This window comes from Chinchilla lanigera, unplaced genomic scaffold (genome assembly GCF_000276665.1).
Source record: "Chinchilla lanigera isolate Chin_1 unplaced genomic scaffold, ChiLan1.0 scaffold00080, whole genome shotgun sequence".
Classification (NCBI taxonomy): Eukaryota; Metazoa; Chordata; class Mammalia; order Rodentia; family Chinchillidae; genus Chinchilla; species Chinchilla lanigera.
In genome coordinates this window covers 906,475-931,404 of record NW_004955481.1, presented here as the reverse complement: position 1 = coordinate 931,404, position 24,930 = coordinate 906,475, and the positions used below count along the sequence as shown (strand labels likewise).

Below are 24,930 nucleotides of genomic sequence, written 5' to 3'. Positions count from 1 at the left end.
ATATATATGGATAACTGGCATGACTGTACTGTTGATGTCTAATGGTTTATTGAAAGGAACAGTTAATGTCTAAATATTTCTTTGACCAATTTTGCATGCTTATATCTGGTAATCTTAACTAATTTGAGGACAACAATATGCAATATAACAACCATTGGTGAATTTCTACCATCTTGTCAAGTGAAACTCTGTATTGTTTCTAATGTTTTTTTTTTAAATTCTCATTAATGGTTTGATCAATCTTGCATTCTTACATCTGGTAATCTGAGCAACTTCACTGAAGATAACAATATGTAATATAGCAACCACTGTTAATTCCCATCATTTTGTTCTGAAACCCTGTATCATTTTTGTTTTTGCTTTGTCTTGTTTTTGTCTATGTTGTTGGTATTTTGCTATTGTTCTTTTTTTATTATTATTCTCTTTAAAATAAAAAAAGAGTGAGGACAGAGTTGTATATTCCTTTTCAGAAGCCACAGTTACTAGTTCACATGTCAGTAGGTAACCCAAGGAGTTCCAACTAGAGTTCTTGTTCTTGCCAAGAGCTAATATGAAGAAGTACTCATTTTAAGAGGAGCTCCTGGATTCCTATAGAGGCTGAGGATAAAGACAGCATAGCAAGGAGAGATCTTAAGAGTTGAAAAGCAAACAACTCTTTATTTTTTGAAATAGGGTCTCACTATGTAGTGCAGGCTGGCCTCAAACTCACGAGGCTTCTCCTGCCTCAGCCTCCAGTGCTGAAATTACAAGCATGTGCCACCATACCTAGCTGAGAAGCAAACTCTTAAAGATAGTTTTCAAAGCACTACTCTAAACCTGTATCTGAAGCTAGAAAAAAATAAAAAGTGGGGAATCAACTATAAAAGTTAGAGCTAACAACCTAGGAAAGCATCCTGTCGTGGTAAGTAAACAAAGATTATTAATTTTCATAGACATCATCAGTAATTTTAAAATCTAATGGTAAATGGATCTCCTCAAAAGCAACAACAGCTGGGCATTGTGGTACCACACCTATAATCCCAGTACTCAGGAGACTAAGGCAGGAGAATTGCCGGGAGTTTGAGGCCAGCCTGCACTACCAGTCTCAAAAAAAAAACAACTTTGTACAAGAAAACTGATTAAGGGGTTGGGGGATTTAGCTCAGCAGCACAACACACACCTGCCTGGCAAATGTGAGGTTGTTAGTTCAATTCCTGGTGCCAAAAAAAACAAAACAAAACAAAAAAAATACTGAGAAATCTAATATGAGAAAGGCTTTACTGAAATTGGAAGGCATGCATATTTGGGTGAAGACAGTATTTTTAATTGTCAATTGTGCTCCTCTTTGATACATTTTACAGCAGAACTTCTGGCAATCTTTTTTTTGGTTTTGAAACAGGATCTTGAGCTGATCATGGTGGCACATGCCTGTAATCCCAGCACTCAGGAGGCTGAGGCAGGAGGATCATTGTGAATTCGAGACCAGCCTGGGCTACAAAGTGAGCTCAAGGCCTGAACTGCATAGGAGACCCTGTCTCCAAAAGACAAAAAAAAAAAAAAAAGAAAGAAAAGAAAAAAAAAAGGAAACAGGATCTTCTATGTAGTTCAGGCTGGCTTTGAACTCACTGTGTAGCCCAGGCTGGCCTCAAACGCATGGTTATCCTCCTACCTCAGCCTCCCCAGTGCTGGGAACATACCAAGATCCTGTATGTAAAACAAAACCAAAAAAAGCCAGGCATGGTGGCACATACCTGTAGTCCTAGCACTTGGGAAGATCACAAGTTCAAGCCCAGCCTGAACTACATAGTGAGACTCTATCTCAAAACACATACAAAAAAAAGGTTGGGTGAATGTATCCTTTAAAAAAATTCATAGATATTTAATGTCTGAAAAAAATTAACCTGTCAGCCAGTTTTACCAGCCATATATATGTAAATATGGATAGATAAATTACCAGAGCTTAGATAGCAGTTGTATTTTGGTAGGGAGGGTTAATAGTTACTTTCATGTTCTTTTTACACCTTTGAGTTTTAGGCGGGTTTTGAGACAGTTTCTTGCTCTGTAATTCAGGCTGGCCTTAAATTCACAGTGATTCTCCTGCCTCAGCCTCCCAAGTGCTGGGATTACAGGTGCATGCCACCAAGCCCAATATACATCTCTGTATTTTCAAATTAAATTTTTTTTTATTTCCATGGATTGCTTTCATAGTAAGGGAAAATGGCCAGGTGTGATAGTGTACATCTATAACCCCAGCACTTGGGAGGCTGAGGCAGGAGGGTTGCCACAAGTTCGAGGCCAGCCTGGACTACATGGTGAGTTCAAAGCCAGCCTGAATTACAGAAGAAGGCCCTATCTCACGAGGCCAATAAATAAACAAAAAATAGAGAAACTTCATGTTTCAAATCTACCATAAAGAGTACAATTACTGAAAATTGTAATTATGGAAACTTTGAATAAACTAAGTCAAATGGAAGAAGAAAATGTTTGCTTTGATTTTACTGTCATGTAATATCTATATACTGAAAAAATGGAAGGAGCCAGGCATGGGGGCATGGTGTCACACACTTGTAATCCCAGCATTTGGGAGGCTGAGGCAGGACAATTGCTGCAAGTTCAAGGCCAGGCTAGGCTATGTAATGAGCTCAAAGCCATCCTGACACCTTGTCTCAAAAAAGCCAAAGACGTCCCTCCCCAGGGTGGGAAACAGAAAATGAACAGCAGTTTTGGTCTCTGGCAGTACTGGGGACTGCACATGGCCTAGTGCATGGAGCTGCTTCCCCAGCCCCATTTCCTCATTTTTGATTTTCAGACAAGGTCCCACTGAATTGCCCAGGTTGTGCTCAAATTTGTGATCCTCCTGCCTCAGACCCCAGAGTGGTGGAATTACAGGTCTGCACCACATCAGGCTTGATTAATTTATTAAAATGGTAGTACTGTAGGCAATTTGTTAAGTAATGTTTTAAAGAAATAAAAATTTAAGGTAGATGCAGTGTTACAGACCTGTACTCCACTAGGGAGGATGAAGTAGGAGGATTCCAAGTTCAAGGCCAGCCTGGGCAACTTACTGAGATTGTCTCAAAACTTAAAAATACAAATTCAGAATGTAGCTCAGTGATAGAGCTCTTTCCTAGAATACCTGAAGCCCTGGAGTTCAGTCTCCATCACCATAGAAATAAATGAAATTTTAAGCCAGGTGTGGTGGCACACACCTGTAATTCCAGCACTCAGGAAGCTGAGGCAAGAGGATTGCCAGGAGTTTAAGACCAGCCTGGGCTACAAAGTGAGTTCAAGGCCAGCCTGAACTGCATAGTGAGGCCCTGTCTCAAAAAGACAAACAATAAATAAGTAAATAAAATTTTAAGTCAGGTATACCATTGTAGTCCCAACACTTGAGAGGCTGAGGTAAGAGGATCCCTGAAGTCTAAGAGTTCAAGACCAGCCTGGACAACATATCAAGCCTCCATCTCAAAACAACAAAAACAAAACAAAGCTGGGCATGGTAGTATGCCATGGGAGGCTGAGACAGGAGGATTGCAAGTTTGAATCCAGCCTAGATGACTTAGCAAGTCCCTGTCTCAAAGTAGAAAATAAAAAAGATTCTGGGATGTAGGTAAGTGTGAAGGTTTTGGGTTCATTCCCTAATATCAAAAAAAGTAAAACCTATAGTAGCTGATTTTGAAGTACCTGCAAAAGTGATGGGAAAAGCAAGGTATAGACCAGTGGCAATGCCAAGAGAAGGATTGTGTAAGTGGGGGAGTAAGTTTAACTTCCATAAGCACCATCAGTTATCACCAAAAACTTCAGCTTGAAGTACCCTCTATAGAGAAATTCTGGCATTCAATAAAGGAGACAATTTCACATAACACCACGAGTGCCAGGTCAATTCTATATTATGCACACTCAGAATCTTTTCAATGAATACATGGTCTAAGGCTTTGATTTGACCTCTTTCTTATTCCTGGGTTCCAGAACCATGTGTGCTCAGTACTGCATCTCCTTTGCTGATGTTGAAAAAGCTCATATCAACATTCGAGATTATATACATCTCACACCAGTGCTAACAAGCTCCATTTTGAATCAAGTAGCAGGGCGCAGTCTTTTCTTCAAATGTGAACTCTTCCAGAAAACTGGATCTTTTAAGGTAAAAATCCCTTTTGTTATTATACTCAAGTATGTGTTTTTCAAATCCCTTCATTTGTAATTTTATTTAATTCTGACCACTCATGAGATAGAATACCTTTTTTATAGTTAAAAGGTTGCAGAATTTTTCTTTTTCTTTTTTGTCTTTTTGAGACAGGGTCTCATTATGTAGTTCAGGCTGGCCTTAAGCTCACTTTGTAGCCCAGGCTGGCCTCAAACTCGCAACGATCTTCCTGCCTCAGCCTGCCAAGTACTGGGATTAAAAGCGTGTGCCAGCACACCTGGCTAGTTGCAGAATTTTTCAAGTTCTACTTACTTCACATCAGGGTTGACAAGCTACTTTTATACAATCTTAAAATTCTTTAGACTCATATATATAATTTATCCAGGTAATTTATATATTATGTATAATATTTATTGCCCAAACCAGGATATTTGACAGTCAAAAAAAGAACTACTATTGATTAGGCTAGACAATGAGCCAGGTCTGCTGGCACACACCTGGTCTCAGCTACTCTGGCATATAAATAGGAGGACTGCTTGAGCCAGGAGTTCAGGGCCAAACTAGGCAAGTTGACATGCTGTCTCTCAAAAGGAAGGAAGCTCAATGGTGCAGCACCTACTGAGCATGCACTGAAACCCTGGATTCAAACTGCATAACCACAAAACAAAACAAAAAACATCCATCACAGTAGGCATCAACCAGGACTATTCCTGGCGGAATGGGGAGTGTTTCAGCATACACTTTGTTACACACAGCTCGCTACACATTGATACCTTTTGAATACAGAAGAGCTAAATGTAGCTAAACTTTCAGATAATAAAATCTTTTTTTTGTAAAATATTTCAGTGCCTTTCATACATAAGAGTAGACTTGTAAGCCAGGCATGGTGGTGTACTCTGGGAGGCTGAGACAGGAAGATCACAAGTTTGAGCCCATCTTAGGCAACTGGGTGACAGCGAGACCCAGTCTCAAAAGAAGAAAACTAAAAGGGCTAAGGATGTAGCTCAGTACAAAGGCCCTGGGTTCAGTCCCCAGTACTGTCTACACACACACACACACACACACACACACACACACACACACACACAGATAAGACTTCTGTTTGTTATTAGTAAAATCTTCTAACCAATTAGTTAAGCCTAAGATCCCCTCTGGGAACCTGAACTGAAAGATTCATTCCCTACAAAGAGCTTTTTTAAAATTTTAAAACAAAACTATATCTTATTACCCGTTGCTTCTACCATGATTTCTCTTCATTTGCTCATCACACATTAAGCACTTACTTGCAGGAACTACTGGGCATACATATAACATGCCTTATCCTTCATCCATACTGTCTCAGTGGAAAGACAAGCTGATCCACAAATAAACAGATAAAATGTCTTAAGACATATGAACAAGTACCGCAGAACAACAGAATAAAATGGTTATTTTAAAAAAAAAATTTTTATTCATTTATTTTTCTGAGACAAGGTCTCACTATGTCGCCCAGGCTGGCCTTGAACTCTGGGCAGTCCTCTTGCCTCAGCCTCCCAAGAGATAGGATTAAAAGCATGTACCACAACACCCAGATCTAAAATGGTTGCTTTTCACTTTGAAGATACCACCACGTATTACAGCAGCCATTGATATTTTCCTACTAATCTATCCATAACTGTGTTAAGTTTGTAATGTTCCTATCCTATTTCATAATGTATGTTTATTATTATGTGTTTCCTACAACAACCATTGAGAATAGTTAATGATTTTTCAATAGGTCATTCATGTATAGCTCTATTTATTTTCTTTACAAGCCACTTTGAAGATACCAAAGTATGGCACAACAACTCTTGATAATCTCCTACCTCTTTTGTCTGACTCACTATTATTTGTCTATTTGTTTTCCTGAGAAACTATTTTGTAGATAATAATATGTAAAACGATAACCATTGATAATTTCCTACCATTTTGTCTGTAATTTGCTAAGTCCCCCCTATTATTATGTTATCCTTCTTTTATTCTTTAAAATAAAAAAAAATAAAAAATTAAAAAAAAATAAAATGGTTGCTTTTGGCCAAGTTGAACAGGTGATATTTGTTCCAAGTTTTACTGGTTACATACAGGGAGTTGGGGAATAATTACCATGTTTAAAGGGATGGGGGTATGAGCTAACTTAGGAAGGAAACTAGAAGCAACATAAGAGGTACCAGATGTTTTAAAAAGGCTGCAACTAACTGATTAATGTGGTACACACCTGTAATCCTAGCATTCAGGAGGCTGAGGCAGGAAGACTGCCACAAGTTTGAGGCCAGCCTGGGCTACATAGTAAATTCAAGGTTACATAACCAAACCATGTCTCAGAAAACAAGAAGGCTTTAACTTAAAAAGAACTTATACTTTTATCTTACAGAATAGTCCATAAAAGAGATGACTACAGGGGCTGGGGATTTAGCTCAGCAGCACAGCGCCTGCCTGGCAACCTCAACGTTGTGAGTTTGATTCCCAGTACCGGAAAAAAACAAAAACAAAAACAAACAAAAAAAAAGAGATGACTAGGTTTGTGCTTTCAAGAGATCACTTTTTTCTTTTTGAGACAGGGTCTCACTATGTAATTCATAGTTCAGGCTGGCCTCAAACTCACTTTGTAGCCCAGGCTGGCCTCGAACTCCTGGCAATCCTCCTGACTCAGCCTCTAAGAGTGCTGGGATTACAAGCATGTGCCACTGTACCTGGGGATCACTTTTATATCTAGAGGAAATATTAAGTGAGTGAACTTTGAGGCAGTATCAATTGAGGTTTGCTAACATGAAGTCTCTCATGCCAGACATGGTGAGAGGCTGTGTGAGGAGGAGTCTAAGTTTGAGGCCAAACTGGGCAACCTACAGACCCTGTCTCAAAATTAAAGTATTAAGGGCTAGGGATATAGCTCAGCAGTCTCTGAGTTCAGCCCCCAATGCACACATGCACACACACACACACACACACACACAAAGCTGGACTGAGGGTATACGTCAGTGATAGGGCACTTAACCTAGGATGTACCTGGGTTTTATCTCTAGCACTTGGGTGTAGTGGGTGGGTAGCAGGCCAGAATTCCAGACAGCACTGTTATAAATGCTATCCTCTACGTTATTATCCTTGAAGACCTTCCCGTGGAACAAAATGTGTAGATGAAGACAGTAAATTGATGATCCTGACCCTGCATAGGGCTAGGCCAGTGGTGGTGAACCCTTTAGTGCTTTCAGTAACCAAAAGCCTGCTGTGGCACACATGCCACAAGATGACCACCACTGGCCTAGGCTAGTGTGTTTCTTGGTTTTTAACAAAGTTTAAAAAGTGAAAAAATTGAAACGTTAAAATAGAAGGGCTGAGGGTGTAGCTCAGCGGTAAAGCACTTGGCTAGTGTGTATCAAGCCCTGGATTTGAGTCAAGAGTTCCACAAAACATAAAACATAAGATGAAATATAAAAAAGCTTATAGGATAAGGGTATAAAGGGAGATTATCTTTGCATAGTTACACAGTGTTTATATTTTAAACTAAATGTTACCACAAAAGTCAAAAGGTTAAGGAAAATTTAAAAGTTTATAAAGTTACATTAAGCTGTTAATTTACTGAAGAAAAATACTTTCTATAAACAATGTGGCCTAAAGTGTACAATGTTTATGAAGTTTACAGTAGTGTAATGTCCTTGGCCTTCATATTCATTTACCACTCGCCAAGAGCAACTTCTAGTCCTGCAAACTGCAGTCATGGTAAGTGCCCTTACCATTTTTACCTCTTGCACTGTAATTTTTACTGTATCCTTTCTCAGTTTATATACGTATCTACCATTGTGTTATAACTGCCTATAGTATTCATTTTAGTGTAGTAAAATGAATGCTGTGCAGGTTTTTAGCCTAGAAAGTTAAGTTGTGGCAATTATACTCTAGGATGTTCACACAAGGAAACTGCCTAATGATGCATTTCTTAAAACAGTCCCCATCACAAAGCGGTGAGTGACTGTACATGAACTCATCATCTTTTCCAGATTCGTGGTGCCCTTAATGCCATCAGAGCCTTAATTCCTGCCACTTTAGAAGGGAAGCCCAAAGCTGTTGTTACTCACAGCAGTGGGAACCATGGCCAGGCTCTCACCTACGCTGCCAAACTGGAAGGTACTTGATTAATTTCTCAGGATGCCGGGTAGAATTATCAGAAAGTGGAAAATTATCCTTGATTTTAGTGGGAGAGGTGATAGATATGGGAAGAAAATTTATTTATTTTTTTTGGTTTTTTTCTCCGGTACCGGGAACCGAACTCACGACCTTGCGCTTGCCAGGCAGGCGCTTTTGCCGGTGAGCTAAATCCCTAGCCCCGGGAAGTAAATTTCTAAAGGAGTCCCTATCTGATTACAAGCAAAATAAACTAAGTTTTTATACTAAAGTCTCTTGACTTATACTAACATGTTTTTCCCCTCCAAGGGATTCCTGCTTATATTGTGGTGCCCCAAACGGCTCCCAACTGTAAAAAACTGGCAATACAAGCCTATGGAGCTTCCATAATATACAGTGAGCAGAGTGATGAGGTAAGGAGGAAAGCAGTCTCCAATAATACCTTAATAGCTTCATTTGTCCAACCTTTTCTTTATCTGTGCTCACTCAAGATGGTCTCATTAATTTCAATTTAAAATAACATCTCTACTCAATTCCAGTCCTGATCTCTCCCCTTAACTCCACACTTGTATATCCAGCATCTACTGAACATTGCTACTTGGTCATCTTCAGAGGCATCTCAAAGCTACTATGCCTAAAACCAAACTCCTGCTGGCGTGGTAGCGCACGCTTGTAATCCCAGCACTCGGGAGGCTGAGGCAGGTGGATCATTGTGAGTTCAAGACCAGCCTGGGCTACAAAGTGAGCTCAAGCCAGCCTGAGCTGCATAGGGAGACCTGTCTCAAAAAGCCAAAATAAAAAATAAAACCAAACTCCTGATCTTACCCGCTTCCACAATCTTTGTCATCTTAATACACGCCAACATGTACATTTATCCGAGTTGCTGAAGGAAAATACTTTTGATAACTCTCACATCTCCAAGTCTGTCCTGTCAAAAACATTTCCATAATCCATCTACTGTTAACAGCCTCCACCACCACCACCTAGATTTAGTAGCCTAACTGGTCTTTGCTTTCACTCTCATACCTCTCGTCTGTTCTCCAGAGCAATCAAAGCTACCCATTTAGTAAGTTAGCACTTGGCTTTTGTGAAATCAAATCCTCCCATCGTTTCCCACCTATACACAGTGAAAAACCAAAGACTGTTTTTTTGAGATTAAATCTTGCTATGTAGTGCAGCCTGGCCTCAAATTCAGTCCTGCCTCAGCCTCCTGAGTGTGGGGATTATAGGGATGTGCCATCACACTCAGCTTTTGAAAGTGTTTTGTTTTGTTTGGTGCTGGGGACTAAACCCAGGGCCTTACACGTGCTAAGTATATTCTTTCCACTAAGCTACACCTCCCCAGCCAACTGAAGTTCTTGTATTATTTAAGGCCTAGATGAACTAACCAATTTCTAGCTTTCTGACCTCATCTCACCATTTCCGTCCCCACACACACCATGCCAATCACAACACTTACTAGTTGCTCAGAAAGGTCAACCGCTCCTACCTTGCAGCCTTGGCACGTGCTACTACCACACCCTTGCAATGTTCTGCACATCCACAGTGACTGTTCATATCCGTCATCTTGCAATTTACAGAAGGCCTTCCTGGTCCGCCTCTGCACTGCTTTCACTTAGCTATACAGTACTTGCACATATACCACATGTTTACTTATATCCCACTTTTAAGAATATAACTTTCTTGGAGGACAGGGTATATTTTGTTCTGACAAAAAGCAAATGGTCAATAAACTGCTAAACCAACTTTCTGAAAAATACTAGATGCAAATCAAGTTACTGTACTCTTTCAGTCTAGGGAAAAGGTTACAAAAAGAATTATGGAAGAAACAGAAGGCATCCTGGTACATCCCAACCAAGAGCCTGCAGTAATAGCTGGGCAAGGAACAATTGCCCTGGAAGTGCTGAACCAGGTAAAACAGCCTAGTTAGTTCCTTCTATTTAGCTACTGGTAAAGCTGTTTGGCAAGAGATTTGGTTACTTTATGTGTAGATACTAAATTGCTTACTAATTGACCTATTTATATTTTTACTAAAGGTTCCCTTGGTGGATGCACTGGTGGTACCTGTAGGCGGAGGAGGAATGGTTGCTGGAATAGCAATTACAGTTAAGGTGAGAAAACAGCTTCTGACAGACTTCTTGCATTTGGCACTGAGGATTTATTTACATCATACTGCACTGTGGAAATGTGCTCACTACCCTCCAAACTGCCACTCTTTCCCAACATCTCTTGGAACCTGAGACGCAAAGCCCTTCTGAGCTTTACTACCCTCTTCTTTACTTATGATTTTATAACACAGTATGGTTACATTGAATGACACCTTCAGTCCTTTCCCTGAATCCATTTCACCGAACTATTATCCACGACAGAGCCTACTCTTCCGGAATTACCAGAACCAGTTGTGATACAGATAACTAAAGGCTGGTATTAAACATACAACTTACTATATGAAATGCTTTAAGGTCACACTTCTACTACGTCTGTTAAGGAGAAGACTCTCAGGTAGAAATGTGTGATCTAGTGTGCCTGTTTTAGGCCTGCACACATGCTATGGATAGTTTTAAGGTATCTAATATTCTTTTCTCAGGCTCTGAAACCTAGTGTGAAGGTATATGCTGCTGAACCCTTGAATGCAGATGACTGCTACCAGTCCAAACTGAAAGGGGAACTGACCCCCAATGCTTGTCCTCCAGAAACTGTAGCAGATGGTGTCAAAGCCAGCATTGGCACAAACACGTGGCCTATCATAAGGGACCTTGTGGATGACGTCTTCACTGTTACAGAGGATGAAATTAAGGTAAGTCTCCAATAGGAATAGCTGTAATAAGAATAGTATAGTCACTAAGGCAAAAAAGAACCTTCTGTTAAGAGAAGAAACTAATCTTTGGGCTTTTTTTTTTTTAGTACCAAGAATTGAACTCAGGACCTTGCACTTGCCAGGCAGGTGCTGTGCTGAGCCACATCCCCAGCTCTGTGGGGCTTTAAGTAGGTGACTTCATGACATGTGGGAGAGTGCCCTACATGTACTGACAAACCTTTTGAAAGTATTAGGTAGGAATGAAAGCTGTATGCGTGCTTCATTGGCAAGCATACATACAGAGCAACATAAAAAGTCAAACACAGCACACATCCTTTATGGGCCTTTAGAATTGAACCTACTGGACTTTACCTTCTCCTACCTCACTTATCGTTACTTCCTTCTCTGTCAACAGTATGCAACCCAGCTTGTGTGGGAGAGGATGAAACTACTCATTGAACCTACAGCTGGTGTTGGAGTAGCTGCTGTGCTGTCTCACAACTTTCAAACAGTTTCTCCAGAAGTAAAGAACATTTGTATTGTGCTAAGTGGTGGAAATGTAGACTTAACTTCCCTGACTTGGGTGAAGCCAGCTGAAAGGCCAGGTCCCAATCAGCCATTCATTTATGCAAAATGAAGAGATGTGATTAAGTGTCTCTACATACATGAAATTGTTGTTTTCCATACTCCTCTTAGTTTTCAAAATCCTAATGGAAAATACAAATTTCAGGAAGATTGAATAGGTTTTTAAAATTAAGTTGTAGTAGAAAAACTTCCATACTTAACTGAGACATTTGTTAGGCCAAAAAGCGTTCTGTAAATAGGACAACTAAGAGACAGGCTAAAGCAAAAACCACAGACTATAGGCTCTATCACAATCTATAGGCTCCCATCCTGGAAGTGCTAACTGGCAGGAGTAAGACAAAATCCATTATTCCATGTCCACTTCAGGCATTGTTGAAGAAATCTTACTGTCCACCCAAGATACTGGTTCTGGTACATATGGATCATAAGTCCATCTGGGGAAAACTCGTTTATAGAGGTTCATCAGTACTGTGTCCTGAGATTTTAGCTTCCCATCAAAAGTACACTTCATGTGGCCATGGGTACCTAAAAATAAAACAGTAGGTTAGCTGGCTGTGGTGGCACACACTTACAATCCCAGCACTTGGGAGGCTGAGGCAGGAGGATCACCTCAAGTTCGAAGCTAGCCTGAACTACACAGTGAGTTTAAGGATGGCCTGAACTACACGGTGAGACCTTCTCAAAAAACAAAAACAAAAAAGAAAAATAAAAGAACATGGTAGTAAAAGGAGAAAATTTTTGCATGCCTGCAATCCCAGCTACTTGAGAGTCTGAGGCAGGAGGACCACAAATTCAAACCCAGGCATGGCAACTTAGTGAGTCCTTGGCCCAAAATAAAAAGACAAAAAGGGTTGGGAATATAGTTCAGTACAAAGTCCTTGGGGGCAATCTTTAATACTATAAAACTAATCAATTTTTAAAAACCTTTTTCCAGTTTTTACTTTATTACATGTTTGTAGTACATAATGATCACATTCCTCATGGGGAGCTGGCACATCATGTACACAATGCACCTTAACTTTTTTAAACCCCTCCATCCCCTCCCCCTCCCTCCATCTCTTGGTCCCCTTCCCATTTACAAAAAGCCCATCTACTTATTTCCTATATCTTTTATTTTACTTATAATTAGTTAATTAAAAATAAAAAGTATTAGGAGTATAACTCAATGATTGAGCATTTGCCTTTGCCCTAGGTTCTATCCCCAGTGGAGGCAGGGGGTGGGGGGTGGGGGAGAGGTAGAAAATTTAAAGCTGTGAACCTGAAACCCAATGCTCCTTTGGTAGCAGTGGAGAAAGCTAGGTGAGATTCCAAATCCCACATTCCCTTACCTAAAGGCTCTTTGATGTGTCCCCTGCGGCCCCACTTTGTCCTCAGTTCCACTGGTTTAAACCACAGGACATCCTCTTAAAACACACAGAGAAGACCAAGATGAATATACCCACAAATACAAGCCCAATCTTCATACCACAAAGGCAGTCGGATCCCATCTCCTTCATACCTACCCCTACTGAAGAACATGTACCGCACTACTGCCATCTTAGTAAAAATTTTGAAGGGATGACCACTCAGGACAACTCTCTTGATGACCATTCTGTCCGGATCCACTGACAATAGATATCCTGTAGCAACGAGGCTGTGCATTCCTAAAGGGGGAAAGGAAAGCAGCTGTTCAGGAGCCTACAGTCTCATGTGTTGATCTAGTCCATTTAAAGACAGCTTATATATAAGATTTTCTTGGAGAAATCTTAAAATTAGTATGTACTATCGCCCTATCCTGTGTTCATAGCAAAGACCACTAAATGATATTCCTACTGAGCCTATGCCCAAACCTATCCTAAATATAGCACTCAGAGCAGTCTCTACTGATTAGCTAAGAGTTGCAAACAACAAAAAACCAAGTTTATCATCCCTGGCTTATAACCATTGAAAGGCTGAGATTGAAAACCTTCATTACATTTTCCATACTGTTTGGCTCCCAAATCAAAATATAGAAATAAAACTTATAATCCTATTAAAGATGGTAGGGCTGATCACTGACATGAACTCAACTCACCATTGCTTTTCTGCTTGAAAAGAAGCACAGATGCAGGAGGAAAAGTAATTGGTGCATATACTGTTGCCACCAAGGCTGCATCAGCAGTCAGAAATCTCTGAAATTTGTGTTTATCCGCTGCAATGATAAAGGTTACAAAAGAAAAAATCCAAAACATTGTGAGAAACCATAGGGAAAAACCCTTATCGCTGCGTTTTTTTCCTTCCAGTACTGGGGAATGAACACAAGGCCTCACACATGCTAGCCAGGCACTGGGCTACAACCCAAGTCCAGCTGCCAAACTGAACTGAAACTGAAAGCAGCTTGTGTTCTTGGCCCTACTAAGGCTTAACACATTTCCCCATCTCAGTACTACTAAAGACATATACCCCAGCCCTGTCATTTTGCAACTAGAGACAGAAATCTTGGGGACCAAACTAAAATTAGGTTCCAAAAAGTTCTCCAGGTTATTCTGATGCCAAGTTATTTGAAAATCAGTGCTTTATTGAGACTCCTCTGCTAAATCTTCAGCACTTAGTCTTGAGCCGGGACTGGCAAACCATTTACTGCAAAGAGCTGGGTAATAAAACTTTTCCAAAGCACCATCAATCCTGTTTTCATCTGTCCTACCAGTGCTAAAGGATGAGTGAGCTAAGGTTATCTTCAAAAGCTACCAAATTAGTAGGCAACCCATCTTGCTACTCCTAATATGTAGGAGCATAGTCATTTTTGCCACACAAATGTCCCTGGCTACCACTTTCCAAATTCTCATCTAGTCTCAACACCTTTTTCTTTTTTTTTTTTGTCTTTCTGAGACAGGGTCTCGCTGTGCAGTTCAGGCCAGCCATGAGCTCACTTTGTAGCCCAGGCTGGTCTCGAACTTGCAGCAATCCTCCTGCCTCAGCCTCCCGAGTGATGGGATTACAGGCGTGCGCCACCATGCCTGGCTAGTCTCAACACCTTGAAACTCACGTTTTACCCAATTCTGGGCCACATCCTGCCCCTATTACTTCATGATGACAGTGGCACACCAGACACCAAGTTCCCACATACTGACACATTCCTTTTTCATAAAGCTGCTGATTCAAAACCGACTGGAACAAATACTCATGGCAAAGAAGCCTCAGCAACAGAGGTTGCATCATGGTGATGCTTCAGATAGGTTCAGACATTATAAATAAAAAACATCATTGGCTCCTAAGTCAGAGTACTGAACTGTGATCTCTAAGTTTGAACTCTATTCTGTGCCTTCCCCACCTACCTCCCCACCAACAGTCAGTCTCCTAAGAGACATTAAAATAGACAAGAACCAAGAAGCTTCCCCACTACTAACCTGCAGTGTGCTGAGAGAATAAAGGTGAGGCTCGGAAACGTCTGAATCCACAATGGAAAATCAATTCCTCTTTGGCTTTCACAGGTTCAGTGTTGCCAGGGTGCCGGCTCACCACCATGTTCAATACTGACATCTGAGGACCAAGTAAGAAAATGTTTCATGGTCTAAAAATACAACAACCTAACCTGAAATAAGGCAAAATCAAACAAGTATCAGATAAACAGTAAGAACTGACAATGATAATTAATGGCAGATGATAATTGATGAGACACAGGTTTATCCTTTAGTGACAACTAGCATTAGGGGTGAACATGGGTTGATCAGAGCTTTCAAGAACCTTTTATTTTTTATTTATTTTTTTGGTCTTTTTGAGACAGGGTCTTGCTATGCAGTTCAGGCTGGCCTTGAGCTCACTTTGCAGCCCAGGGTGGCCTCAAACTCAATGATCTTCCTGCCTCAGCCTCCTGAGTGCTGGGATTACAGGCGTGGCAACACCACACCTGGCTCATAAATCTTTTAAAACTAGCTTACCTTCCTGCATCTAACATGAAAAATGGTCAACACCTGACACAAAGTCATCAGCCTTCAAATCATTCACTCACCATACACTGCAAAAACATGCATTGAAGCCTCTTTTTCCTCAATCCTTACTCACACTGACCAAACTTCAGAGCTGTCACATACTCAGTGTGCATGACTACTGGCTCCCTAGAGAAGAGAGATTTGCACCTTGGTATAAACCTTTATTTTTAAGGGTGCCAGCCCTTGTTCAAATCTGAGAAACATACCTATCTCAGAGAGGTCTCAGAGCAACAAAAAGATTGCATCAAAGAGATGCTTCAGACAGGTTCAGACATTTTGGGTTAAAACCATCATTGACCGCTCTCTTTTGTTCTTTGATTTCTAAAATCATGACACATTTTGCGTCCCAATGATCAAAATGTCGTGAATGGGTTGGAGAGTTTCTTAACTCATTCCCACAAGACTTAACTTACCTTCTGTTCATGAGGTAGCAAAGAAAATGCAATCAAGGGTGTTCCCCGCCTGAAGTCCTCAACCACTGAGACAGGGACTTCAGAGACGTGAAGTGTGACATACCAGCCAACCTGCCAGAAGGAAGCAGAAAACAATCAGTATTCCCCTAGCCAGGCGTGGTGGTGCACGCCTGTAATTCCAGCACTCAGAAGGCTGAGGCAGGAGGATCACTGAAGTTTGAGACCAGCCTGGGCCATAAAGTGAGCTCGAGGCCAGTCTGAACTGCATAGTGAGACCCTGTCTCAAAAAAAGACAAAAAAAAAAAATCAGTATTCCCTTAAAGTCCCAATAATAACGAAACATTTCTCCAAATGCATTAAAAGTCTCTCAAACTACCCTAAAGCCAGTGTTACCCTTCAAGACTGCTTTTCATAGATACCTCGACTTCTTCAGTTTACAGCTGATGTCTCTTTGTTCCTAATATCACTCTTGTCCATGACTCAATGGTTCCCCAAATTGAATTATGAACAATACAAAACTAAACTAAGGCATGTAACCTCAGCACTCGCGAGACTGAGGCAGGTGGATCCCTGTGAGTTTGAGGCCAGCCTGGGCTACAAAGTGAGTTCAAGGGCAGCCTGAACTACATAGTGAAACCCTGTGTCAAAAAATAAAACCCACAAATTAAATTAAGTACTCTCATGCCAAGAGGAGCAGCACAACATTGTGGTACACAGATTATAGCATGGACAAGGAAAGGCAAATACCTCAGCTCCTTCAGCCTCTTTTTCCTCAATCTCTTTAAAGATGCGTTTCCTAGTATTAGTAAAGTTCTGAAACTGAAAGATACGAGCATAATCTCGAGGAAGGTTTTCCTTAGGATCCCAGGGAGATGTCCGGAAGCTCCTGAGGCCTCTGTATTTCTGAAATCTAAGATACAGGAGATTTTAAAGAAACTTAAGAGATTATATAGTGCTACACAAGGCTCATATCATTTCTAAACTACCACTCTGTCTTAAAAGAACTCTAAACATTATCTCAAAATAACCTAAGACCTTGAATCAAGATCACATCCTGAAGGGCTGAAGATATAGCTCAGCAGCACAGCACCTCCTTGGCAAGTGCGAGGTCATGAGTTTGAATCCCAGTACCAAAAAAGACCACATAATGAAATAGCTTTTAACAAGTATTTCAGAACCACACCTAAGCTTCTCCCTGACTAGATGGAAAATTTACAGTGGCTCCCTCATATGTGTCAGGGAGTTGCTCTTTAACATAACAAACAAGATTCTTGGTGATAGCTTTACCACTCTGATATCCAATATAACTTCTCTAGTTTTAATCAGATTCACTTTCAGACCAGACACAATCATCTACATCTTCATACTTCTATTTTTGCTCTTATACCCAAATTCTCCAAAAGTCTTCTAATGTTATATACTTAACTGAATAGTACCTCCTACAGGAAGTATTTGCTAAATTAACCTTAATAGTTCTCCTTCATAAGAGTCCTATAACATTAGTCTATACTATAGTCTAGAACATGATTACATATGAGTTTCCCATAGCATGTCACTTTCCCTTGTAGAATGTAACCCTTCAGGTGCAAGATCAATGTATTTTTCTTCTTTTCCATTACAGTGACATAGTTCTGACTCACAGAAGCTTTAAATAAAAGCTTGTTTGAATTTAAACTTGTTGACTAACCGAGTTCTAGCAGCCACATCACGGGGTGTGTCCACTTCATCTGGAAACATCTCTTCCAATCTTTCTTGTTTATATTTCTCCAACATTTTTTCCTCAGCCTCTTCATCCATTTTCTCATCATACAGATCATCACGCACAGACTCCCCTACTGTCATAGTTTCACATTCCTCCTCCTCTTCTTCACCACTCCCATACTGTAAAATAATGGATTATACTGTAGTTACCTCAGAAAAAAAGTATGTCTACCCCAAAGACCATTAAGCTAAGAATAAAGTAATTTCACTACACATGGAGTCCCAACCAATATAAATTCTAATAAAAAGTCATAAAACAAAAGCCTTAGCTAGGCATGATGGTGCACACCTGTAATTCCAGCACTTGGGAGGCTGAAGCAGGAAAATTGCTCCAAGTCTGAGGCCAACCTAGAATACATAGTGAGATCTTGTCTCCAAAAAAAAAAATCTTATCTCCTAGTCACAGCAGTTATTCCTAAGAAGCTGACCAAACATCTCTAAAGGTCCGGACTGCATGACAGTCTACGCCTATAATCCTAGCACTCTTGGGAGGCTGAGGCAGGAGGACTTTGAATTTGAGTCTAGCCTGGCAATTTAGCAGTGAGACCCTTCTCAAAATAAAAAATGAAAAAGGTCTGGGAAAGTAGCTCAGCAAGAAGGACCTCGGTTTAATCCCCAACACAACAAAAATACAAAATAAAGGTCACTATTGCATTTTGTCTCTTGTTATATATGGAAGTAGCCTAAGGGCCTACTGCCTTACCTGAGATTCCTCTTCCATAAAATCCTCATGTTCTGTATCATCATAGTCATCTCCTTCCTCACCACTTTCACCACCTTCATCCAAAATCCATTCAGCCTGGTAACTGGATGTTCCCTTGGGGACCTTCTTTACCACCTTGGAACTTTCCTTCAACAAGTCTATAAAGCACAAATGAGTAAGTTTTGTATCTCCTTACCCCCATCACTTGGTTTTCTTTCCTACCAAGTTACTAGATATTGCTGCCATGGCAAAGTAGCAGATGCCATAAACAGAATACTTCTAATTTAATTTACCTGTCTCAGAATTAGCAATGGACATTTAAATAAACCCTGCAGTAAAGCCAAAGTTGTTTTCTGTTCACTATAAAATAGTAACGCAAGCCAGGCGTGGTGCGCCTGCCTGTAATCCCAGTGCTCAAGGACAGTTTGAAGTGCAGAGTGAGACCCTGTCTCAAAAAGACCAAAAAACAAAAAAACAAAAACCAGTAACACAAGTAATTTTGAGAAATGGAGCAAAGTTTTATCCTGTGTTTGCTTAATGCAATCATACAGCATCTGGAGGTAAGGGAGAACTATGACCTTAACCCACTCTACCCTATAGGGTATGAGCAGCTAACCTGTGGATAACTATACCAAAACCCCAATTTCACGTCAAATGAATAACAAGTTTGTCACTACCAACCCTTTGCCTCACTCAGCTCCTCCTCAGTGGGCCAGGTTTGCTCCCCATCCATTGGGTCTGGGATAGCCTCTGTTTGCAAAGACTCCTGCCTGCTAGGGTCTGCCTTCATTAGGACCTTAAGGTCTTCTTCCATATCAGCTACAGCATCTGTAGCACAAACCTGAAAACCAAAGGAGGTATTGGCCGGTCAAACATTAACCAAAAATCTACTAGATCTAACACAGCAACCAGAAACATCAGTCTTCATATAGATGCGTGAAACAATCAAAACCTGTCAAAATTTTGCAAATGACCATTTCCTAACATTTTAACTCTACACCCCTGCTTGCTTCTTGAGGCCTTTCATAATCTGCTTATCATATTCCTCACTTCTATTAAGCTTTCTTCAAAATTCTAAGAAACTCTTTCCTCCATCACTGTGCCAGGGTTCATATTGTCTCTATCTTCAAACACATTCTTTCACTTTTGCTCAACTCATAAATCATACTCATCCTTCAACACCAGGCTCAACTCTGATCATTGCTATAAAACCACTTTCTCAACTTCCACAGCAAGTCTGTACTTTTAACCATAGACTATCCTAATCTTTATTTCACCAGTTGTTATGGTTTGTGTCTAGATGTCTCCCCAAAGCCTCATGGGGTGATGGGGCTTTTTCAGAGGTGGCTGAATCTAGAGTGTGTGAAGCTGAGATTAAGGGTGTGTGATTAGTAAATCATCCACTAATTGGTTTGGCATAGTCTGGCTAGGATTAAGGGTGTTATGTGCTACACCGACCCTAGGGTAGGTAGCCTGCATACAATATAAGGGACAGTCTCGTCTCCTCCCTTGTTGCTTTTGTTGTCTTCCGCCACCATGAATGGTTGTTCCTCTGCCATGTGCCACCCTACAAACTGTGACCTAAATAAACCTTTCCTCCTTTAACTTTCGGTGTGGGGTATTTTGTCTCAGCAACAAGAGAAAAGTAACTAAGACACCAGTGCTTGCCATGTTTTTCTAAATTAAATTAAGTTCCTTGACAAAAGTAACCAAATTTGTGTTTCTTCTATAAACTCACAGCCAGTTATAGTGCACAGCATCTAAAAATGCTGGGTAAATATAATTTACCAACATATTTGTAGTTGATTATTGCCTTATTTTGAACTAGCAGTTTCTTCATTGAATCTAGTGCACTGACTACCTCTTCTGAATTTAAATTTCCATCTCACTGGGCTTGGTGGTACACACCTTCAATTCCAGCATGATAAGAATCTGAGGCAGAAAGATCACAAGTTCAAACACAGCCTGGGCAATTTAGAGACTGCCTTAAGAAACAAGCACCAGGTATGGTGGGGCATGCCTGTAATCCCAGCACTCAGGAGGCCGAGGCAGGAGGATTGTTGTGAGTTTGAGACCAGCCTGGACTACAAAGTGAGCTCAAGGACAGCCTAAATTGCACATCAAGACCCTGTCTCAAAAAGACAAAAAACCCCCAAAACACACACAAACAACCAAGCAAAAACAGTGTGGGGCTAGGAATTTAACTCAGTCCAAAATCCCCAACACTGCATCCTATGCCAAACTACTTATGACTCTACGTGTCTTTTTTTTAAGCAGTGCTGGGTATCAAACCCAGGGCCTTGCACATGCTAGGCAAGCATTCTGAGCTGCAGCCCTAGCCCTACAATACGTACATGCTTTTGGATTCAATCCCCAGTATCTTTTCCAAAAGTCAATGTGAAGCACTTTGTGATCCTACAATTCTGTAACCCCTGTAATCCTAGCACTCAACAGGCTGAGCCAAGAGGATCACAAATTGGAGACCAGCCTAGACTATACAATGATATATCTCAAAAAAAAAAACAAAAAACAAATCAATATTGAATTGCATGGTGGTATGCACCTGTAGTCCCAACCGTATGGGAAGCTGAGACAATCACTTAGGCCCAGAAGTTCAAGACCAGCCTGGACAACATAGCAAGAGCGCGTCTCAAAACAAAACCTTAAGCTTACCTCCACTGCCATGGCTGGATCCTTCTGAGATTTAATCACTCTAGGATTTAAAGGGAAAGGGTCCATAGGGGCATCAATCTGTTTCATTTGAAAATCACCATGTCCAACGATATGCATCAAGCTGTTTACATTCAAAGTCTGCCCACGAACATAGCCTGAGATTTTCAAGATGCCCACCAAGTTATTCTCTTCATTTGGCACAAAATCAGCAGTGTAGGCAAACAAGTAGGCCCGCCGATCTCGAAAAGCAAGATGCCTTTGCTTTTGGTTAGCCAACTGCCGAAGCAGCGTTTCTGCCTCCTGCTGAGTGTCTAACAGGAAGAATTTGTCATCAGGAAAGCGTTTCTCCACTACTTTACTTAGTTTCTTTCTGGAATCTACCTGCTTCTTCGGTGGGAGGCCAGAAACCCCTTGGACAGCTAGTGCTGTAAGCAAAAGAAGAAAAGCTTCATTACATGAAAATCCCACTGTAGTTCACAAACTAACACTAACCTAACAGTTCTGTGATCCTAGAGATCTCCAGAAAACCCAAAATCTAGCTACCTTCAAGAGATATCATCGAAAACCAAACTTCCTATCTTTCTTGTTCTGAATAAGGGACAGCCCAGAAACAAAAAGGCACCTTGAAAAAAAAGGCATCTTGATTGAAAATTTGTAATCAAATGACCAAGTTTAATTTGTAACTACATTCCAACACCAACTAAATACAACTCATCAGCTTTGTTCTGGAGTCAGATGTCAGACACAGTGCCTGAAAAATGATAGGTGCACAACAAATGCTAATTCACTTCTTTCCCCAGCCTCCAGTACCCCAACTCACTTACTATAGGTGGGAAGGCCTTGAGCAAAGAGGCAGGAAAGGCAGTAATCCCCAGTGCTGTCCCAGCCTTCTACTGGATCAAGGAGGAATAGGATGGTATCAGCCACTTTAGCCATGTCTAATACAGTATGCAGATCCCCTAGGAATGGAAGACACCATAAGAAGCAGTGGTTAGCACAAACACCTTATACTCAGGAGATATTACTGATACTCAAACATAATGTTGGAAAAATATTATATTCGCTAACCTGGCTTTGCAGCTGTAAAAAACCACCGACGTTTCAATCGAGGACACAGCATCATAAAGCGGTGTGTGCTCTCCCATTCCTGCAGGTGCACTGTCCCTGTGTTCCTATCCTGAAGCAGGCGAAGGGCTTCAGGCAAGGAAATTCTGCTATGCAAAGGCACCACCAGCACCTGATGAGGAGCCCCATCTTTGCTGCCTAACTGTCTCTTCTCTGCCAGAACCTGCGAACAGAAAAGCATCAGAAAAACCTCTGTAATTTGCTCTAGTACTGCAGATGCCCCCACGCCTAACCAGCACTTTTCTGGTTAAAGGCCGCATGTACGTCAGGGGGCAGGGGGTGGCAGGAGGATGCACTAAAGCAAAGAATGCTCTAGCCTAAACCTAAACGTGAAGACCTGGCACGTGCTCTGGCGTGGTTTTCCGTCTTCAGCCCCTTCCAGGTCATTCCACAGTTCAAAGTATGTATCTAGAAGGGTAGAGAACCCGCATCACGTCCCAAACTCCTCCTCTTACCGCCTCCCTTTTCTGCTTTCGGAGCTGGCCGGCGCGATGCCTCTGGTCTACTCTGCTGAGCTCTTTTCTCACCTTCTTGCACAGGACTTTCAGTTCCACGCGGCCTGAGGGAGCAATTAGAAGGGCCTGTGATTTTTCGGTAACAGAAATCCGACAAAGGGGCACCCCTTCTCGGTCCTCACAATGGGCCTTTCTTGCGGGTCCCAGGCCAGGGACTGTAGCCCAATTTAGGCCTGGGAAAAGCAACTAGTATCGACTAACAACACTTTATACGTTGTCTCCTCACCTCTGCCGTCCCGCTGTGCGGATCCTCGACCCCGATGCCGCCCGCCTTTATGAGCTTTATTATGTTGCTTCAGCGGGCCAGATCGGTGCGCCGCCATGCTGCGGCTCACATGCGCCAAGTCAGCAATACTTCCGGCCTAGGCAGAGGGTTTCCGGTCCCCTGCAGGGGGGCGGGCTCTCCGGGGGCGGGGCTCCCGCACCCTCTCGCGAGGTGTTTCCCTCCAGCCTGAGAGCTTGGCTTTGGAGTCTCAGCAGAACTACCGTGGGAACTTTTCCCACGCTGCAGCCTGTGGTTAAGAAGCTTTAAGACAGGAGAATGTGCTCTCTCAGTCCAGGAAGACTATTTTGCCCACTTATATTTTCACTTGTCGTACTGTAAAGTTCCATCGCGTAGCAAAATGTTGAATGGCATACTCCGTTCGTGGCCCAGAGGCCCAAGCCCCTCCTCTCACCTATAGACTCGCACACGCCAGTCTTTAGTTTGCAACAGCAAGTGGGATCACTGAGCAACCTTTTCTTTCCCTTCAAGTTCTAAGGCAGAACGCGCTTGTCTCACCCTCACCAGCTCTACACAAGACCCCGAGGTCCCAGTAATCCAATCTGCTCTCACGTGGGCTCAAGAAGGGACGTAGCGATTCCAAAGGGGGGGAATGGCTCTGGCCTTCCTGCCCTGGGGCTCTGGTTCTCTAGAACCTGGAGCTGCGCCCCACATCTTTTCCCACACACTTTGCAACCAAGACCGAGGGCTGGCCGTGAGCTCCACAGGGAGCAGTGGAACCAGACAGAGAACGCTGGCTTTTCGCGGGCAGATCGAGCTCTGGGGACCTACAGCCGGGGCGCCGGCGTTCCAATCCCTTGCTCTCCCTTCTTTCGGATAGAAGTTAGCATCTAGCCGAGTTGAGGGCCGACCAGCCCGGCGCTGCGCAGTACTAGCTAACCGACGCTCACAATGCAAGTTCGCGCCCTCGGAGAGGGAGCAGGCGCGTTGCCATAACAGCGGTCCCTGAGGCGCGCGCCCAGGCCGGCCGCCCCCAGGCGCGCCCAGCCCCCTCCCTCCGCCCCTACTCCCCCCCCCGTCGCAGTGCGCAGCCCCCCCTCTCCGGCGGTGGGAAGGGGCCGGGCCTGCTGCCTGACGTCGGTGCGGGGCTCGGAAGATGGCTGCGGAGCCGAGCACCGGGCAGTGGCTGCGGCGGCGGCGGCAGGCGGGGAGTGCAGCGAGCGGGGGCTACGCCTTGCGCTTGAGGCGCTGAGCTGAGAGGCGCGGAGGCGGCGAGGGCACGCGGGGGGCTTGAGGGGCCGCTCAGCGCCGCCTCCCCGCCACCCGCCACGCCATGGGCAGCGCCGAAGACGCAGTCAAAGAGAAACTGCTGTGGAACGTGAAAAAGGAGGTAAGGTGGGAGCGAGGACCCCCGAGGCTCGCCCCTGCCTCGAGCTGGGTGGGGGCTGGGGGGCTGAAGGTCCTCATCCACCTCCGGCGCGGCGCTCGCGGGCTGGGCCTGGGCTGGGCGGGGGCGGGGTCCTGGCGGGCTGCGGCTCCCGCCGCTCTCCCTGATGGGGCAGCGCCCCTCGGTCCCAGGGCCCTGGCTGGCGCTCCCGAGCGTGTTTGCTTGCTGTCCCACGGCTCCCCCCCCCGTGACGGCAGCAGCGCCTAGAGACCGAGATCGGGGGAAGGGTGGCGGCGATTGCTGGAGAGCAGGAGCTGCCCATTCATTGCTCTAGCTGCCTTGGGAGGGGGCGGGCCCCTCGCAGGTGTTCCGAGGTACCCAGCGGGTAATTTGGGAGCTCAGCGCCCTCGTGTCCCTCGCCTACCCCCGGTATCCCTCCGGCAACCGAGTCGTGGCTGCTGGAGGGTTCGCAGCACACCTCACTGTTTCTCCCTCCACGCCCACCTGCTTACCCTGGAACGGAGTAGGGGGTGAAGATGGTTTTTGA

The 24,930-nt window shown here is 43.0% G+C and overlaps 3 protein-coding genes across 16 annotated transcripts in view; 2 read left to right on the top strand and 1 right to left on the bottom strand.

Annotated features, from left to right (window-relative positions):
- Srr (serine racemase) overlaps positions 1 to 11,713 on the top strand; it is a 20,375-nt gene extending 8,662 nt beyond the window's left edge. For 11 of the 12 annotated variants that reach the window (XM_005402588.2, XM_013503372.1, XM_013503364.1 and 8 more), the window contains 7 exons: positions 3,949 to 4,120; positions 8,131 to 8,257; positions 8,564 to 8,667; positions 10,047 to 10,166; positions 10,291 to 10,365; positions 10,842 to 11,051; positions 11,467 to 11,713. In XM_005402588.2, the coding sequence (XP_005402645.1) occupies positions 3,949 to 4,120; positions 8,131 to 8,257; positions 8,564 to 8,667; positions 10,047 to 10,166; positions 10,291 to 10,365; positions 10,842 to 11,051; positions 11,467 to 11,688 (1,030 nt within the window). In that variant the 3' untranslated portion in view covers positions 11,689 to 11,713. The remainder of the gene's footprint in view (positions 1 to 3,948; positions 4,121 to 8,130; positions 8,258 to 8,563; positions 8,668 to 10,046; positions 10,167 to 10,290; positions 10,366 to 10,841; positions 11,052 to 11,466) is intronic. The other variant, XM_013503374.1, reaches the window with a different exon arrangement.
- Positions 11,714 to 11,791: 78 nt separating this feature from the next.
- Tsr1 (TSR1, 20S rRNA accumulation, homolog (S. cerevisiae)) lies at positions 11,792 to 23,964 on the bottom strand. The gene is made up of 15 exons (XM_005402590.2): positions 23,000 to 23,964; positions 22,714 to 22,817; positions 22,202 to 22,421; positions 21,958 to 22,092; positions 21,134 to 21,558; positions 19,142 to 19,301; positions 18,461 to 18,618; positions 17,684 to 17,877; positions 16,744 to 16,906; positions 15,997 to 16,107; positions 15,002 to 15,134; positions 13,690 to 13,806; positions 13,139 to 13,279; positions 12,965 to 13,039; positions 11,792 to 12,161 (listed from the first exon to the last, which is right to left on the bottom strand). Exons 1-15 carry the CDS (start codon positions 23,094 to 23,096, stop codon positions 11,983 to 11,985), a joined length of 2,412 nt encoding a protein of 803 aa, XP_005402647.1. The 5' UTR covers positions 23,097 to 23,964; the 3' UTR covers positions 11,792 to 11,982.
- Positions 23,965 to 24,078: 114 nt separating this feature from the next.
- The window catches only part of Sgsm2 (small G protein signaling modulator 2), a 35,608-nt gene continuing 34,756 nt past the window's right edge, over positions 24,079 to 24,930 (top strand). For all 3 annotated transcript variants that reach the window (XM_005402594.2, XM_005402593.2, XM_005402592.2), the window contains exon 1: positions 24,079 to 24,386. In XM_005402594.2, the coding sequence (XP_005402651.1) occupies positions 24,330 to 24,386 (57 nt within the window). In that variant the 5' untranslated portion in view covers positions 24,079 to 24,329. The remainder of the gene's footprint in view (positions 24,387 to 24,930) is intronic.